Source organism: Cnephaeus nilssonii (genome assembly GCF_951640355.1).
Source record: "Cnephaeus nilssonii genome assembly, chromosome: 9".
NCBI classification, from domain to species: Eukaryota; Metazoa; Chordata; class Mammalia; order Chiroptera; family Vespertilionidae; genus Cnephaeus; species Cnephaeus nilssonii.
The window spans coordinates 6,814,441-6,832,371 of record NC_137080.1 but is presented as its reverse complement, the minus strand read 5'-3'; the positions used below and the strand labels follow the sequence as shown (position 1 = coordinate 6,832,371).

General features: G+C 35.0%; 1 protein-coding gene across 9 annotated transcripts in view; it reads left to right on the top strand.

Moving 5' to 3' along the window:
• Positions 1-17,931, top strand: part of SCAF8 (SR-related CTD associated factor 8) — a 138,182-nt gene that overhangs the window by 45,295 nt on the left and 74,956 nt on the right. For all 9 annotated transcript variants that reach the window (XR_013813921.1, XM_079779702.1, XM_079779701.1 and 6 more), the window contains 10 exons: positions 904-1,021; positions 2,955-3,086; positions 3,366-3,478; positions 5,198-5,391; positions 7,897-7,997; positions 11,605-11,718; positions 12,557-12,713; positions 14,550-14,683; positions 16,212-16,356; positions 17,820-17,888. Coding sequence is in view for 8 of the 9 variants with exons in the window: in XM_079779702.1 (XP_079635828.1) it covers positions 904-1,021; positions 2,955-3,086; positions 3,366-3,478; positions 5,198-5,391; positions 7,897-7,997; positions 11,605-11,718; positions 12,557-12,713; positions 14,550-14,683; positions 16,212-16,356; positions 17,820-17,888 (1,277 nt within the window). In the remaining variant the exon portion in view is untranslated. The remainder of the gene's footprint in view (positions 1-903; positions 1,022-2,954; positions 3,087-3,365; positions 3,479-5,197; positions 5,392-7,896; positions 7,998-11,604; positions 11,719-12,556; positions 12,714-14,549; positions 14,684-16,211; positions 16,357-17,819; positions 17,889-17,931) is intronic.

The window sequence follows — 17,931 nt, the reverse complement described above, 5'->3', positions numbered from 1 at the left end:
ATCTATCTTTAATAGTCTTGACAGTAAGGTATTTATCCAAGGTAGTAATGCCTTCCATTATGAGAAGTTAAGTAATTATTGTTTTATGTTCTTTTGTTACTGAATCCTGTTTTTGATTTGCCTTCTACACACTCATCCGTTCTGCTTTCTGAAGCAAGGAAATATTTGCTCCACTATCATTTGAGACATAGCCCTTCAGTTTTTGAAGATAGGTATCATTCTTCTCTTTAGGCTTATTTGCTCCAGATGATGTACTCTTTTTTTAACTGTTTCAAGACTTCTCACCATCCTGATTGTCCCCTTTGGGATGCCCTCTTTTTTGTTCCTTTTACCTTGTGGCACCCAGAATTCCAGGTGTGAATTTCCCAGAGTATAGTTAAATTATTTCCTCTTATCTAAACATTGTTTCTGTTAGCATACCTAATAATATGAGTGCTTTTTTAAAGAAAGCAGATTACTTTTATCGATTTTATTATCCATTATAATTATAGCTTTCATATGTACTAATAGAACATTTCTCCCACTATTTCATAGTTAGAGAAGTTAAAGTGACTGTTTAAATACTTTTAAACTGATTTTAGTAGTTTTATTGAGCTTTTCTTAAAATATTCTATTGTAAAAAGTACTAACATATATATTTAATAGCATGAGATAGTAATATCAAATCTTTATCAGAGTATCTCTAACATGTCATGTATTGAAACACTACTGAAGAGTATATTTCTATTTTAACATAGTAATGTTTTGAGGTATTCCATTTTCTTTGTTAGTATTCCAAAAATAAACATTGTAGTAGAGTATGTTTCATTTCCTTGGCTTTGGGGGTCAGGGTTAAATACTCTGTTATTTTTATATTATCTTTACTCGTTTTTAAAATATATTTCCACTTGTTTTTCCTTTTAGTTCTCACGTTTCAGAATCTGTGAACAATTCCATTTTTCATCAGATAGCAGAGCAACTACAGCAGCAAAACCTGGAACACCTCAGGCAGCAACTCCTGGAACAGCAACAGCCTCAAAAGGTTTTTAGCTCCATCTTGTGGCCTTTGGAGTTATTGCTGACTGTATTCTATAAATTGATGTTTCTTATTAAGTATGGTGATTTTTCTTCAACTTATTAGGAAGATTAGTCTTTTTAGGATTTAACAATTTTTTTCTGTAGTCAAAATGTACTCAAGCAACTTATGAATGGATTGAGAACATTGTAGAAATTAATCTCAGTATCCTAGAAGTGGAGAACAGAAGACAGAGATGGGCTTTCAATACCACAACTTAGTTCCTCTCCACTCAGTCAGTTCCCTCCCTCTCAAGCAAGGTAGTGATGATTTTTGCTGTTGTTGATGGCGGTGATGACAGAATAGATTGCTGCCTTTACTTCAGCTATCACCATGTGGCAGGAACTTTATTAGGGTGATTACATTTAATGCTGATGAGATAGGTCTTTTGACTCCCATTTTATACCATAGAAAATTGAAGTTCAGTGAAATGAAATATCTTTATAATATTCATAACTTTTTGGTGAAAGTGAATTTAATACAACATCACAGCCATTTAAAATAAGCATTGTTAGACAAATAACATACACAGAGGTGAACAGAAAAGCAAGTCCTCAAGTAACCTCTTCTCTAATGAAGCGCATACATCGTGTGGGCAAAGGCAGAATTCTAATTTCTGTAACAGGTACAAGTGAAAGACTGGAAATATGGAAGAGGGATAGTTACTTCAGTGCTGTTACAGAGGCAAAAGGTAGTCATGATGGAAGATTTATCCAAAAACAGATTTGTTCATCTATCATTGTGACACTTTTGAATTGCCTTAGTTCCAGTTTTATTTCACAAGGTTTGGGAGAAGCAGGAAAATCAAGGTGTAGTACTCTTGACCAGCTCTTAATTAACACCAAGTTATTGGAGTGAAAGGTGAAAATTAATACAAACTTGAGAATGTGATTCTAAAGAATCTCAGTCTCTCCCGTCTCGGTTTACTTAGTTGCTCTATACATTATCCATAATTTTAAAAGATACCGTAATAACACCCTTCTGAAAGGAGTAGATGTTCTTAAAAGCGTCATTGTTAAAAAATGAGTGAAGAAAAGAGAGTGGTGAAGAAAAACGACTTTTCTAATGCATATGGTAGATAGTGTTTAAAAATAATTTAGAATTGGAAGGTATATCAACAGAGTAGCAAATTGAATAAATTGTTTAATTGGCTCTACCAATTCAATTGCCCTATTGTATTTAAGATAGGATTAATAAGTAAAAGAAATTGCCGAAACCGGTTTGGCTCAGTGGATAGAGCGTCCGCCTGTGGACTCAAGGGTCCCAGGTTCGATTCCAGTCAAGGGCATGTCCCTTGGTTGCGGGCACATCCCCAGTGGGGGGTGTGCAGGAGGCAGCTGATCGATGTTTCTCTCTCATCGATGTTTCTAACTCTCTATCCCTCTCTCTTCCTCTCTGTAAAAAATCAATAAAATATTTTTTAAAAAAATAAGTAAAATAAATTAAGCATTTTTATGTACCAGTAGGCTCAATATGGCTGTGTAAAAGTTTTAATAGTGTCCTAGAGAAAAGAATAGGATTACTAGTGCCACCCTAAACATAGTCGCCCTGACCGTATGTGGAGGTACCATTACATATCATTCGTGATATCCTCCCTTTATTAATTCTTGATCGTTTATATTTTCCGCAATTAAAAATTCACTTGAAGACCCACTTGATTTTCTCATTCTATTCTAACATTATAGTCTTCTCCCCTTTTATGAAGTTCTGCTTTGCTTTTAATTAAACTTGGATTTACACAAAAGTGTAAGTTTAGATTGATCATAAAAGATTAAACATAGAATTTCTTTATGCTCTGGGCTCAGTTTTTAGAAATTGTCATGTTTGTGTATTTACATTTTCATTTGTAATAATATCCACTATTTCTCAATGTTTGTGTATTTGTATACATTTTCAATAGGCAACCCCTCAGGATAGTCAAGAAGGAACATTTGGATCAGAGCATTCCGCGTCACCCTCACAAGGGAGCAGTCAACAGCATTTCCTTGAACCTGAAGCAAATTTGGATGATTCCATAGATATTCAGCAACAGGTAAAAAGTAAATGCTTTCCTGGGTCATAAATTTATAAATTAGAGAAAAATATTATAAAAGATGGTAATTTTTATTTTAGGTAGAATATTTTATTATTCATTTTATGTAAAACAGTAATGTCCTGAATGTTTTTTCTCCCCACCTAAGCTCTGCATTATAAATGTTTTACTGTTAGACATTAATGCTACTATGGTGAATAGTTTGTAAGGAAGAAATGTCAACATGTACTGATTCTAAACTAGGCATTTTGTTTGTTTGCTCTTCTTTTGACTATTAAGGACATGGATATAGATGAAGGGCAAGATGGTGCGGAAGAGGAGATCTTTGAACAAGAAGCAAAGAAAGTGGCTGTTCGCTCAAGATCAAGAACACATTCACGCTCTCGTTCAAGGTTCTACATGATATTTAAAAATAGTTGTTTGTAAACATTTAAAATATTGGCTTTATTTCTTTGCATCAAGATGAAAGGGAATTTTTTTCCTAGAATTATATCTTATATTGTCTCAGAAAGAAGTAATTCAGAATTTGCTAAACAGAAAATAGTTTGTTCTGTTTTTACTTGGATATATCTGTGGCCATTTATTTGAATAATATACATGAATCACAGCCATATCATGAGACCTTGATTTTGGATCATGTCTGATTATAGTTAACTAGAGGCCTGGTGTATGAAATTTGTACACGGGTAGGGTCCGTAGGCCTGGCCAGCTATCAGAGCCGAACAAGTTCCCTGCCTCCTGGCCTCCCTGCCTCCTCCTTCCCTCGCTCCCTCAGCACCCTGCTGTTACCGCTGGTTGCCCGCCATGTTCTGCACTGCCTCTGGTGGTCAGTGCACATCACAGCGAGCGTTTGAACTCCTGGTCAAACTCCCGAGGGGACAATTTGCATATTAGCCTTTTATTATATAGGTTATTATACAGGATAATATTTTGATGACATCCACCTTTTAGGGTATTAATGTCTCAGAACAACAGTTAAGTCAGGCCGTGGAGGAAGTGTTAGAAATTGTATCGTATTTCTCACATTCCATTTCATCTCATAATAATACCAAAAATGATCATATAGATAACACTACAAAAAATGTTTCATAAACAGTAATCATAATATCAAACTATTATAAAATACCCTATAAATGTTTTTTTTGTGAGCTTTTCAACATGGCTAAGGCACATTAATGTACATGCTCATTCAACTATGAGTTAGAAGGTTTTTCTTAACTTGGTAAATTTCTATGGAGCATGTATACATTGGCTTTACTATAAACTACATTGGATTTACACAAAAGTGTAAGTTTAGATTGATCATAAAAGATTAAACAGAATTTCTTTATGCTCTGGGCTCAATTAAAATGGAAAGTCATTAGTCTTTTACATTTTTTATACCCTGTTTTCTGCACATGAGTACCCTGAAAATCTGAACAGTAAGTAAATGCTAGAAGAGGGAGCAGTATCTTTGATCACCTTTTTAGTCATTTCTTGTTTGTTTCAAGATGTTATGTGTATTGACCTCTTCTAAATGAGAGCCTGACCAGTCAGCTTTCTCTAAATCCACCTCATGTCACTGAATTATCTGGCTAAAGAAGTTATGTTAGTTATAATTTGGTTGTAGCACAGTGGCTTCTTTACTTGTCTTGTAGCGCCTCCTTAATAAGCATGTTGGAGAAGCCGAAAGCTTGTAAGCAGGATTATATAGTGGCCTAGCTCTCTGTTGGAAACATTCTTTGTTTCGTAATTATAACAATGTAGCATCTACCTCACCTAAAGGATCTTTTTATTTTCTTGATTTTTTTGTCCCTGTCTGTGACTCTTTGGAAAAGTGAATTGGAACACTAAGAGAAAGTGAGGCCCTTATGGGGTCTCTTTTTCCTGTTCTTCATGGTTGTGGATAATAACCCAGACTCAGTAAGAATTATTGAAAACAAATATTTATGACTCATGTGTACCTAAGTAGTATAAAGATTTGAGAAAATGCATATTTGATACTTGATTATAGTTACATTTTTTAAGAGGTAGATAAATATAAAACAACATTTTTTTTTCCTCTCCAAAGTAAGAAATTTAATATAAGAAGAACATTGTCATTAGTAGTAAAATAAGATTTTTTTTTTTAGATCACCAAGAAAACGAAGGTCTAGGTCACGGTCTGGATCTCGAAAGCGTAAACACAGAAAGCGATCACGCTCGCGCTCAAGAGAGAGAAAGAGGAAATCATCACGTTCATACTCCAGTGAGAGAAGAGCTAGAGAAAGGGAGAAGGAGCGACAGAAGAAGGGGTTACCTCCAATTCGGTCTAAAACATTAAGTGGTAAGTGACAACACACTTTTGCAAACTTTGGTGTCAACATACTAAGAAAAGAGTTATCTGCTACAGAGCCTCTAAATCTTACTGAGAATTTGGTAAATGAATAATTTTATCCTTGGCTTTTGTAATGTGATAGGGGAGAAAAGGGAAAGGAATAGCAGTTTCTACTCAAATACTAATGTCGTTGAGAGTTAAAATTTTTTTTAAATATGTTTTTATTGATTTCAGAGAGAAGAAGGGAGTGGGAGAGAGAGAGAAACATCAGTGATGAGAGAGAATCATCAATTGGCTGCCTCCTGCACGCCCCCTACTGGGGATCGAGCCCACAACCTGGGCATGTGCCCTGAGGGAATCGAACTGTGACCTCCTGGTTCATATCTTGACGCTCAACCACTGAGCTACACCTGCTTGGCCGAAATTTTTTTTTTTTTAATGCAAGTTACTAAATATAAGACTTGACTAATGATATATAAAGTGGACCAGGCGTAATGTCTTTACATGAACACCGTGACTTCTGTGCATTCGTGTTCTAACCAGTTAACCACCAGGTCTGTAGGAGTAATTATTGTAGGAAGCATGTAAACTTTAAAGCTAATTATAAACTTACTGAAATAGTATTGGAGACATTCCGATTGTATAAACTTTGCCTCCTCTATATGTTAATCTATAATGTATGATTAGAACAAATTTGATAGTAATGGGAGTTTATTTTAGGAGAGGGCTAGAGGAGGGTTCACGTAGTAGGAATGTGAGGTACAGGAAAATAAGTTGTAATTAGTGCCAAATTTGCCTAAAGGGTTCTTAGTGGGTTATATAACTTCTAAGGTGAACCAGCAGACTGCAGATGGGCAAATTACATAAAATTGAACAAATTGTCTTTATTTGCAAAGAGCTAAACATTGGTCAGGTGATCTGATTTCCAGAGGTCTCCAAATATATTCTTTCTGTCTTGGAAATAGATAAATAATTGGTATAACTTGTAGTACTGCTGAAGCATCTTGGAAATTCAGGCTTCTAATTAAAGGCAGTAGCCACCTGCTTCCTAAGTTCTGGCACTTTCAGCAATCTTTGGCTATTTTGCCAGGATCTTAATCTGATTATGAGAGGCAGTGTTAATCTAATGTTGCTCTAACTCACTCTGAAAGTTTCTATTTATCTCTTAAGGTAAGAGACTCTAAGGGAGCCGAAGGTGTGACCATAAAATCTCTACCATGCCTCTTCCCATGATTACATTTAAGGCATTCAGAATCTCCAGTTTTAGGATATGGCTTTTACCTGGTGTGTCTTTCATGTAGTTCCTTGCCTAATTTGTCATGTTGCTACCACCATTTACATAGTTTTGACTATAGAATTTATTTTCTATTGCTGTTTTTTTTCACTGGTAAACACAATAAAAACAAAACAGAAAGCACATAAAGTATGATGAGAAGGATGTCTCTTTTAAAAAATCTCAAATCTCTCCTTCTCGGAAGCAATATTAATTTTATGTGGTCCCAACACATTTTAAACATAGGCAGTAGTTTTCCCCTACCGTTGGTCCTTAGAACACAAGCGTTTTTATGAATAGTCCAGAGGATATGAAACATCAACACACAGTAGCATTCTAGGAATCAAGTGTCTCCTCATGGAATGGGGGAGACTCATTTTTGCTTTAAAGTAAAGAAAAAGATGTTCAGGAAAAGGAGATAATTCATGGAGGCATGAACAGTACAGCTAAAAGTAGACAAGATGTCTCATGTGTAACATTTGTTTATTAATTGGTAGTGGCTTCCAAGTCTTTTATTGTAACAGTTAAGGAGTTCTAATTCAGTCTTTTGCTCTTCATATTTTCGTGGAAATTATTATTTCCTTAAGGATAGGATACAGTTTTGAGATTTAAATGTTAATTAGGGACAAAAATCCATTTAAACTTTCCAGCACAGAAAAATACTTTAGTCTGGCCAGTGTGGCTCACTGGTTGAGCGTCGACCTATGAACCAGGAGTGTTAGCCTGTGAACAGCTCTAGCCCCGGTGGGAGGTGTGCAGGAGGCAGTCAACTGATGATTCTCTCTCCCCATTGATGTTTCCATCTCTCTATTCCTCTCTGAAATGAAATAAATGCACATTTAAAAAAAATACTTGCAAGGTACACAAGATTGCAATGAAAAGTGTTTTGAAACTTGGTTGCACGTTAGAATTACCGTGGTATTTTAAAACTCCCAACTTCCACTATGTCATACTCCATACTATTCATCATCTTTACAGTGGGATCCAGGTACCCAAAGTGATTCAAGTATGCAGCCACGCTTGAGGACAGGTGACATGATAGAGGTTGGCTTGGCATAGGTGCAAATGGATAGATACCTAGGATTTTAGTTGATTTTAAATAGAAAAGATAAAAATGTCAGTAAACATGTATTTTAAATATGCTGTCTTAAATTTTAATGTTATTGTTAGTAGAGCTACTCAGCTCCTTAAAAAAAGGAACTGTCTGTGTGACAGGTCATTTGCCTCTTTTTTCTGGACAGTGTGCAGCACTACCCTCTGGGTTGGTCAGGTGGACAAGAAGGCAACACAGCAGGATTTAACCAACCTGTTTGAAGAGTTTGGACAAATTGAATCCATTAATGTAAGTATCAGTTTTTAAATAACAGTTTAAGGTTAAAAAAAAGAATAGAGTTTTCACTCATACAGAGAGTCACTTTGGTTTCTAATTAACTTAATTGTATCTGCTTATACATATCTTTATAAGGATTGTTCAACTTTCATCATTTCTGTATACATTCTACTGTTTATCATCTTGCTTAATTAATTTTTAAAATGGAATTCTAACAAAAATTCTTTGGAGTTTTATAGTAGTCTAACACTTGATCCCTAAAAACATTGAATTTTGAGTTAGCAGGAACTAGTGTGATCTAGTTTAATTTCTTTTTATAAAAAAGAAACCGAGTCCACAGAATTGTAATCCACCTGCACGTGAGCGCACAGGTAGTGTGGGGACACAGCTGGACTTTGAGGTCCCAGTCTTTGTCATCCTCTTCTTTCCTCCCTTCCCCTCCTTTGTCTCTTCTTCTCAAAGCCAACCTTAGACAAGAAAGCCTGTGTGGCCAGGGCATCTCCAGTCACTTGAGCTTCACTCTTTAACTCCTCAACTTGATTCTTTCCGTGGTTTTGCCCCGCCCAATCTTCTTTGAGTAGTTTCTTCTTCCTGAAGGGCTGTTGTTCCTGGGACCAGAACTAAGTAATGAAATGTTTTATAGTTTTTTAAGGACACGTACAGTTAATTAACCCTATGATTTTATTTACTGTTATACTCTGTTTATTGGACCTTTTATCATTATTTGCTGGAAAATTAACTGATTTTCCTTTCTAGTGTTAGATCGCAACATTTGTTATATGTTGAAACTTTTCATATTTATAATAGCATTCTTTATTTGAATTGAATTTGGTCATTTAGTATTTTACCTTCAAGTATGTAAGATCTGATTAGAGCCTCACAAGAATCTGGTTAAGACATTCAAATATATATGTATGTGTATATATATTTAAAAAATATTTTTACTGATTTCAGAGAGGAAGGGAGAGAGGGGGAGAGAGAGAAACATCAATGATGAGAGAGAATCATTGGTTGATTGCCTCCTTCACATCCCACAATGGGGGTCAAGCCGGCAACCCAGGCATATGCCCTGACCAGGAATCGAACTATGACCTCATGGTTCATAGGTTGATGTTCAACCACTGAGACATGCTGGCTGGGCAGAAATTCAAATATCTTTAATTTACCAGTGAAAAAACTAAATTATTAGCCCGAGTTATAAAGAAAATAAATTGGTAATTGGTTAATAAATAGGTGATTGGTTGAGTGTTTCAACTTAGCTATTTCAAATTTGTCTTTCTACACCATGGGAGTGCTGTATAGACTTTTTAAATTTCACCTGTCAAAACAAAGCTATCATTCAGAATCCATGATCATCTAATCTATAAATGTTTTTCTCATTTTTTCCTACCCTCAAACTGGTGGTTCTCAGCCCTAGCTGTGTATCAGAAATGTGTTGACATTTGAAAAAATAGGGGTGCCCATGATCAGTATCTTTAGAATTTTATCAAAGTACTACAAAGCCACGCGTCAGTGTTCTGAATAGATCCTGAATCCAAGTTAGCATTTTGGATTTTCACCTTTTTGTGACATTTGTAGTCTTTCTTGTACCACAGTCATTTGGGCATTAGCTTGCCTTGTCGCCACCCTCTCCTGTATTACCACTTAAATGCATAGTACTAAAATCACCACGTGATGAAGCCTGGGCTAGTCTTCTGGAGGAGGCGAGACCGCAGGGAGCTGGGACAAGCTGTGTAGCTGATGGCCCTTGCACCAACAGGTCTGCTGACCTGCCCCATTTGAATGGAGCTCCAGCTGACCATAGGATGAACCAGCTAGCCCAGAACTACCACCTGAACTACAGAATTGTAAATGAAATAAAATGGGCCAAGACTCCAATGAGAGAATGAAAACCCTTAGGAAGAAGAGATCATAAACATGAGCTACATGGAAAAAGCCATCATGTCCATGTGATGCCAGCGAGAGCAACTGGGTCCTCTGCCCTGGCGTATCTTCCCAGGTTGAGCCCAGAAGAAAGTTTACTTCTCAGAAGCCTTCCATAACTACCATAAGTGGGGACCCTTCCTCTGGAATCCACTAGACCATTGTCTTTACACTTCATTTGCACCTCAGGTGCCAGCTGGGACTTGCCCAGTAGCTCTACATGTGCCTCTTGTCTTTCCCAGACTGAACTTGCAGGAGGTCAGGGTCCTATCTTATTTTATTTGCATTTCCCACAATGTCAAGAACAGAGCTTTGCATATAATAGAGACAAAATAAATACTTGTGGAGCTATTTTATTGTGCACATAAATAATAAAATACTTTATGTGGGGGAAAAGCATAGTACTTAAAACTAATAGGCACTAAGTTATTTATGTATACTGGTGATAAAATCCTGGATTTGAAAAATTGATGTAAGACTTAGAAGACCTTTGAGTACCAAGAAAAGTTTGTTAGGTTTAGCATTTAGTAGGTTATTTGAGAGTTTGAAAAAAATATTTTCAATTGGTTGGTAAGGAGTTGGGTCTATATCATAAGATTTGAAGAAGTATGTAAGGGGTTAGGTAGACTTCACTTTTGAAAAGTTTGGTATTATAATGACAGTAGCTTGGCCCTAACCGGCTTGGCTCAGTTGATAGAGCGTCAGTTAGCCTGTGGACTCAAGGGTCCCCGGTTCAATTCCAGTCTAGGGCATGTACCTTGGTTGCGGGCACATCCCCAATAGGGGGTGTGCAGGAGGCAGCTGATCGATGTTTCTCTCTCATCGATGTTTCTAACTCTCCCTCTCCCTACCTCTCTGTAAAAAATCAATAAAATATATATTTTTAAAAAATGACAGTAGCTTGAAGAGTTAGTTAGCAAGACTGAGGGAAAGGTTTTTATTTTTAACAAATAGAGTTGATGAGATATTGGGTAATGATAAGGGGATAGAATGCCTTTTGAGTTCTTCAAAAGCAACTGAAAGGCTCTGTTTTTTTTCTGAATTAATACATTAAGGATAATTTTATGATCTGGTAGTCTATTGAATAATTAAATGCTTTGTAAATAAAAGTCTCAGATCTTTACAATGAGGCTATTTTTCTATTCATTTTAAAACCCACTTCCAGAAATACTTGGCTAAAATTACGTTGTGTAACTTCCAAAGCTGTAGTTTTATCACTTATTATAGTTTATAGGTTTTGTACTAAGGTTAAGATACCCCAAACAATTCTTCACACATCACTCACTATTATTTGGAAAAATTGAAATAATACTGTGAATAAATTGTATGCTTTCAAATATGTTGGCCATACAATATTATTTTCCTTTTATCTAGTGGCATTGTATGCATGTTTGTATACTTTTTAAAATAGTTCTTTATTGTGTATTAGATACACATTGATTGATATGTGATTATTTAAGATTTCGCATCCATTATGGCTTAGAGTGAGACCAACTAGGTTTTGGATTTTGTTTTTTGTTCTAAACTAAGTAATTAGTTGTACATGAATTGAAGCAATAAACAGATAGCTGGAGGAGGAAAAGGGAAAATGATTCAGTATTCATCAGTAGTTAATGTTCTTTTTCATTAAAACCATAAAATGCCAGAATGAATTGCCCTCCTTATATCCTTCTAAAGGAAACATTTTTTTTAATAGATGATTCCTCCCAGGGGCTGTGCTTATGTCTGCATGGTTCATCGACAAGATGCATTTCGGGCTCTTCAGAAGCTTAGTTCTGGATCATACAAAATTGGGTCCAAGGTCATTAAGGTGAGATTGGGGTAAGGGGACACATGCTTTTGTTTTATTGGATTATTAGAATATTTCCGTATTTAAGTCATTTTTAAAAATGTTAATGGGCAAAATGCGACAGAAATTTATTATTTTAGTATTATTGAGTACAGAATTAGATATAGATAGATTAATACACAAAGCTTTAGTCAATTTCTATTATTTCTCCTTTTTAGCCTATTTCATACAACCCAGACCCTTATGAAGGTTTTATTTTTATCTTCCTTTAATCTTTAAACTGAGTAATTATTATGTATTTTTCCATTTTTACTTCTTATAACTAATTTACACTTCATTTCTTCGATTTGGAGATGATTTATTCCATCAGTTTCTGTAACTGAATTAAAAACTTTAACGTAACTGCTTTCAATGGAGTTAATGTGCCCATGCTTTGTCATTCTATGGCAGAGAGTTTCCTGTAAATTCCAGGGTCACTGGTCTCTTTTCTGGAGTACCAAGTTTTTGTTTAAATTATAAGAATTATTCTAATTATCCATAATGTAGCTTGGCATTTTTTATGGTGAAAAGTAGTTTTGGATATTGTTCCTGGAAATGTGTTGTTTTAAAGTTATAGTAAGAAGTGGAAATAAATTCCATAAAGACAATCCCAATCTAATGCAGTTTTTATTTTACAAACAAAAACAGAACATGGAAAACTTTTCATGGCTGCTGTTGTCTCAGTAGTGATGCTGTGCCTATCCAACTGATTTTTAAAACTAATTTTATTTCTATTTACAATGTCCACATTTTTTAAAATGTTTTGCCCGGTTTTTACAGTATTGATAAGCTTTCTTTTTCCTCTCCTAATTCCTGATAGATTGCTTGGGCTTTAAACAAAGGTGTAAAAACAGAATACAAACAGTTCTGGGATGTGGACCTTGGAGTTACATACATACCATGGGAAAAAGTTAAAGTGGATGACTTGGAAGGTTTTGCAGAAGGAGGCATGATTGACCAAGAAACTGTAAATACTGGTAAGAACCCTAAAGGTAGTTTTATTATTTAAAAAGCACACTTAAACGTTTGTAATTGGTAAGAGTTTTTCATGATAGGGTGAATTGTGTTTTTATTCTATTTCCTGGCTTCTTTCCTCCAAAAAGAGAAAAAATATGAAACACTACTGTGTTCAATGTATATGTTTCATGGGTTCTATTTCATTAAGTGTCAGAGTATAGAGAAGACAGTATTTTAGAAGTCTACAAATGTAGCATTTTTAGTGTCTTTAACAAAGTTTTCCTCTTCAAGACAAAGAGTTATATATTGTGTATGTGGAGGTTATTTTTAAAACTAAATATTTTAATTCCTTGAGTTTAAATGAGAACTAGAGATTTCATAAGCTTCTTTGAAAAACTTCCTAGATTATTTTGGATAGTGTCCATGTTGAGAATGGTTCATATTTCTGTAATTTGAGAATGCTTATGTGCCCATACTTTGTATTTTATGGCAGAGATCATTTGCTTATAACCAAATGATCGTCTGACTTGCTCTTTTAAAAGCCTTGTCTTTTTATTTTAAAAAATGATTAGCAATTATAACCAGTAAGAAATCTTAAAGTAATTGAAATATGATTATGTATGTTATTGCTTCACATCTTTGTAGCATAATTAGCTAATTTTTAGAATATTTATGTTCTCAGGCCAACTCATATATTCAGTCACTTTTTCAGTTGTTTTCTTCTTGTCATTTTCTCCTTTTACTTCTTGATAGATGTTCCTCCAGAACATTTATTCATTTACTAAATATTTTAGTTCCTGCTGTGTGCCAGGCATAATTTTAGGAACTGGGATTATAGCAGTAAGACAGACAGACAAAACTATTTCATGCAGTGCACATTGTAGTATAGGGGTTGATAACCTATAGTCCCTAGGCCCAATCTTGTCGGCAGCCTCGTCTGTAAATAAAGTTGTACTGAAACACAGCCATGCTCGCTTAAGTTTATCTATCTTATATGACTTTTTTTCTCCCCACCACTTTAGTATAGGAAAAATTTGTCCACCCATGTTCTAGTCACTAGAATCTAGTGGAAAGATAGATCATGAACAAAAGAGATAAACTATACAGTATTTCTATGTTTCTAAGTTTTAAGAAGAAAAATCAAATAAGGGGGGCTAGGCAGTCTACTTGTGGAGCTAATGCAGTTTTTATCAGAGAGGGTGATAGTTGAAGGGATGAGATGTGCAGCTATCTGGGGAACGCATTCCGTACAGAGGAACAGCAAGTGCAAAGCCTGTTCAGAGATCAGGAGACCAGTATGGCTTGAGCACAGTAAGTGAGGAGTGCGTAGTAGGAGATGAAGTCAGAGAGATACCGAGGGGTGACCTCCTGTAGTCTTATTAGTCATTACAATGACTTTGATCCTTACTCTGAGGGAGCTGGAGAATCATTGGAGGAACCATTAGACCATTCTATTCTTGGATCGCTGTATTTTCAGAAAGATTTTTTGGTACTGGGTTAGTACTTGTTGGTTTTTCTCTTGTCACAAAATATAGAATAAGGTTGGTTCCTCTTATGTCAGACCACCTTTGCGATACCTATGTATTATATCCCTTCTAAGTGTTTTCTTAGACCAAATATTTTTGTTGTCTTTCATTTGTATCTCGTGTCATGCTTCTTTGGACTCGTCCTTAGTATCCTAATTAGATTTATCTGGGCAAAACCTAAATTGGCACCTATAGCTATGGACCCATCTTAAAGATAGATGTGCCAAGGTAGATGAAGGACTTAGGCAAGCATGAAATAAGTGTATACATAGAAATAAAATGAAAAGTTGCACTTATCTAGAGGAAATCAATTTCAAATATTTTGTTTAGAATGGGAAACTGTGAAAAGCTCAGAACCTGTTAAAGAGACGGTCCAGACAACTCAGAGCCCACCTCCCGTTGAAAAGGAAACAGTGGTCACAACCCAGGCAGAGGTTTTTCCTCCACCTGTTGCTGTGTTACAGGTTAGTGCTGGGTGTTTTTTGTTGCTGAATGTGGTGTTTTACGTTTCTGTTTTTACTCATGTACTTACTTTATAAAACCTGGAGGAAATTGTCCAAAATGCAACAAATAAGAGTTTACACAAACACTTTTTAAAAAAGATTTTTTAGAAATGATCTAATTCATATTTAAATACTTATTTATAGAACAGATGGTTACTGATTGCCTGCTCTGTGGCATTTATTGTTTTAGGCACTTGAGATTGGGATACCTCACTGAAAAAAAACAACAACAAAAACCACAAATCCCTGCCCTTAACAGAGCTTTTGTTCTCCAGAAGGGAGACAGAAAATATAAAATAAGTAAGTTTATGAGATACTATGGAAGGAAAAAGGTAGTGAAGGATGATCAGCTTGAGTCGTTGCCACAGTCTTAAATAATAACCATTTGGCTATCCAAGGAAAAGGATAATGCTTGGTGTGTGCGAGGAATAGCAAGTAGGCTGGACTAGTAGAAACGAGACCTCTAGAAAGATTTAATGCTTGGTGTGTGCGAGGAATAGCAAGTAGGCTGGACTAGTAGAAACGAGACCTCTAGAAAGATTTTGGTTTTCAAGCTGGGATGTGGATCCTTTGGGGGATTTTGAAGGAAGAAGTGACTTGACCTGCCTTAAAGTTTTAAAGGATTGTGCTGGCTACTATTTTGAGAATGGACTAGTGGGCATTAAGCAGGGAGACCAGTGAAAAGACAGAGCAATCCCAGTGAGAGATGATGATGGCTTAGATTAGACTGATAGCAGTGGAGGGAATGAGAAGTAGTCAGATGCTAGGTGTATTTTGATGTTATCACCAATGGAACCTCATGGCACAGTTAGATTTGAGTTGTGAGAAAGAGTAGAGGGAAGGTTTTTGGTATGAGAAATTGGAAAGATGGAGTTACTTCTATCTGAGAATGGGAAAGACTGTGGAAAGTGTGTTTTTGGGGAAGGACAATTGGAAGTTAAGTTTTGTGCATATGAAAAGTTAAGATGTTGAATAGACTATTGATATAATAGGAATTTAGAAGAGCGGTATGGCTATAATGCAGATAAATATTTGGGGATTATTGCACCTAGGATGAGTACAAGGTATTTATGCTAGGAGTAGAAAATAAACTTATGAGAAATTGGAGTAATTTTAAAGCTGTTATTGACATGTATCCTAGGTTGCATAGCAAAGTTAGGTACTATAAACTTACTGGGAGATGGCAATTTAAAATTGAGCCTTATATTCACTATTCATATAGGTGCCATTACTTTATATCACTTGAATATAAGATGGATTTCACAATCTCCGCATACACCATCGGTTGAAAACTAGTGCCTTGCTTTTACCCCAAGTAGACTGACTTTTACAAGTATTCAAAAAGGAAAGGAACAAAGCAGCTTAATATAATGGTATTTGTTACCTTCCTAAACAAGAAATAGAAATAATTTACCTTTAGGTGTTCCAAGATGTGATCATTGCAGGTGGATAAAATGATTTATGGACTTTTTATTTTCTATCCACAAAGATTCCAGTAGCACCAGCTGTGCCTACAGTTAGTTTAGTCCCACCAGCATTTCCTGTGTCAATGCCGGTTCCTCCTCCTGGATTCAGTCCAATACCTCCACCTCCTTTTCTACGAGCAAGTTTTAACCCTTCACAACCACCTCCTGGTAAGGAGTTTTTGTCTTATTAATGAAAATCTATTTAGAATATCATTTCTTTTTCCAGGTTAAAAGACTATATAGTGCAGTGATTTTTTAAATGTTAGCATGTTGGAATCACTTGGAGGGTATGTTAAAGCACAAATTGCTGGGCAATTTTTGTTGGGGACCACACGTTAAGAAGCATTGACAGAGAAGAAATGGAATCCTTTAAAATCATTGAAGTGCTCTTAAAATAATTTAATATTTATGGTGAAATTGTTATATATTAGTTCTTTGTTATATATTATTCATTGGAAAGTGTACATTAAATTATATAGATTGTTCTCCAAAAAATCATTAGGGTTTCCATTTTGACATTAGAAATAATATCTTAAAATGCTAATTGAATTTGTAATACATTTTTGACCTAATTATTGATAAACAAAAGTTCTTGAAATCAGTGTTTCTAGGTAAAAACTATAGATTACTTAAATAACACATATTAAATATAAGTAATTGCTTACTTTGTCTATTATGACAAAGAAGGTACTATACTTCGATTTTTGTAATTTAAGCTCTTAGCCATTGAATAGAGTTTCTAAAAAATACTAATAAGGCCAAAAAATGAATTTATTGTCTGAAAATACTTGTAATTTATTTGTCTTATGACATTAAGTTTTAAAATTAGTTTACTATGTTATTTGAAATTGATGCATATTTTAATAAGAATTTTATTTTTGTATATTTTAAGTATTTGACAATTACTTTTGTCAAAGTTTTTAGTATTTGTGATTTGAAAATTAAAATTTAATTTCAATAGATATTTTAAAATGATTATTTCAAAAACCATACCGCTCAGACTTTATAAAGTCATTGTCGAGCATTCATTTGTTGAAAATCACGTATCTTTTTTTTCTTCAGCCACTGTTTTTTAATTGAATTTAATGATAGCTCTGTATTTTAAAAATTCAAGGAAACAGGTTTATAGTTTGATCATTTAGTATTGAAAATCATCAAACAGCCAATATTAAATTGGAGATTTATCTCAGTGCTCAAAACATAATATAGTAACATCCAAGATTAAGGAAAATAAATACCTTTTACAGATGACACTGTTGCATATAATGTTATCAGCAGCTTGAAATGCAATGTTTAACTCCCCAGGTAGTCACCATGCTAACATGTAAACAGGTTGCCTGGCTTGTAATTTTTAATTTTGTGGCGTTGTAGAGAGTGGCACAGGACTCCCTCTTAATGAGGAACTCTGCATTGCTGTAGCACACTCTATACTTTACTAAGGCTAGTATATATAAGGTAGTATATATAAAAGGACTTTTTAAAATGGAAAATACATTCACAAATACGAGATTGTAGTAATAAAAGACTTTTTTAAGGATGTAGAATTTGATTTATAGATATTGAAATCATTGCTTTAAAAGAAGTAACTTTTCTTAGGCTGTTTTATTTTGGGTCTTTTTTTTTCCATGTAGGTTTCATGCCACCTCCAGTTCCACCACCTGTTGTACCACCGCCTACTATTCCACCAGTAGTACCAACATGTGAGTTTTCTGTTTTAGGATTTTCTTAATTCATGGAGTGTTA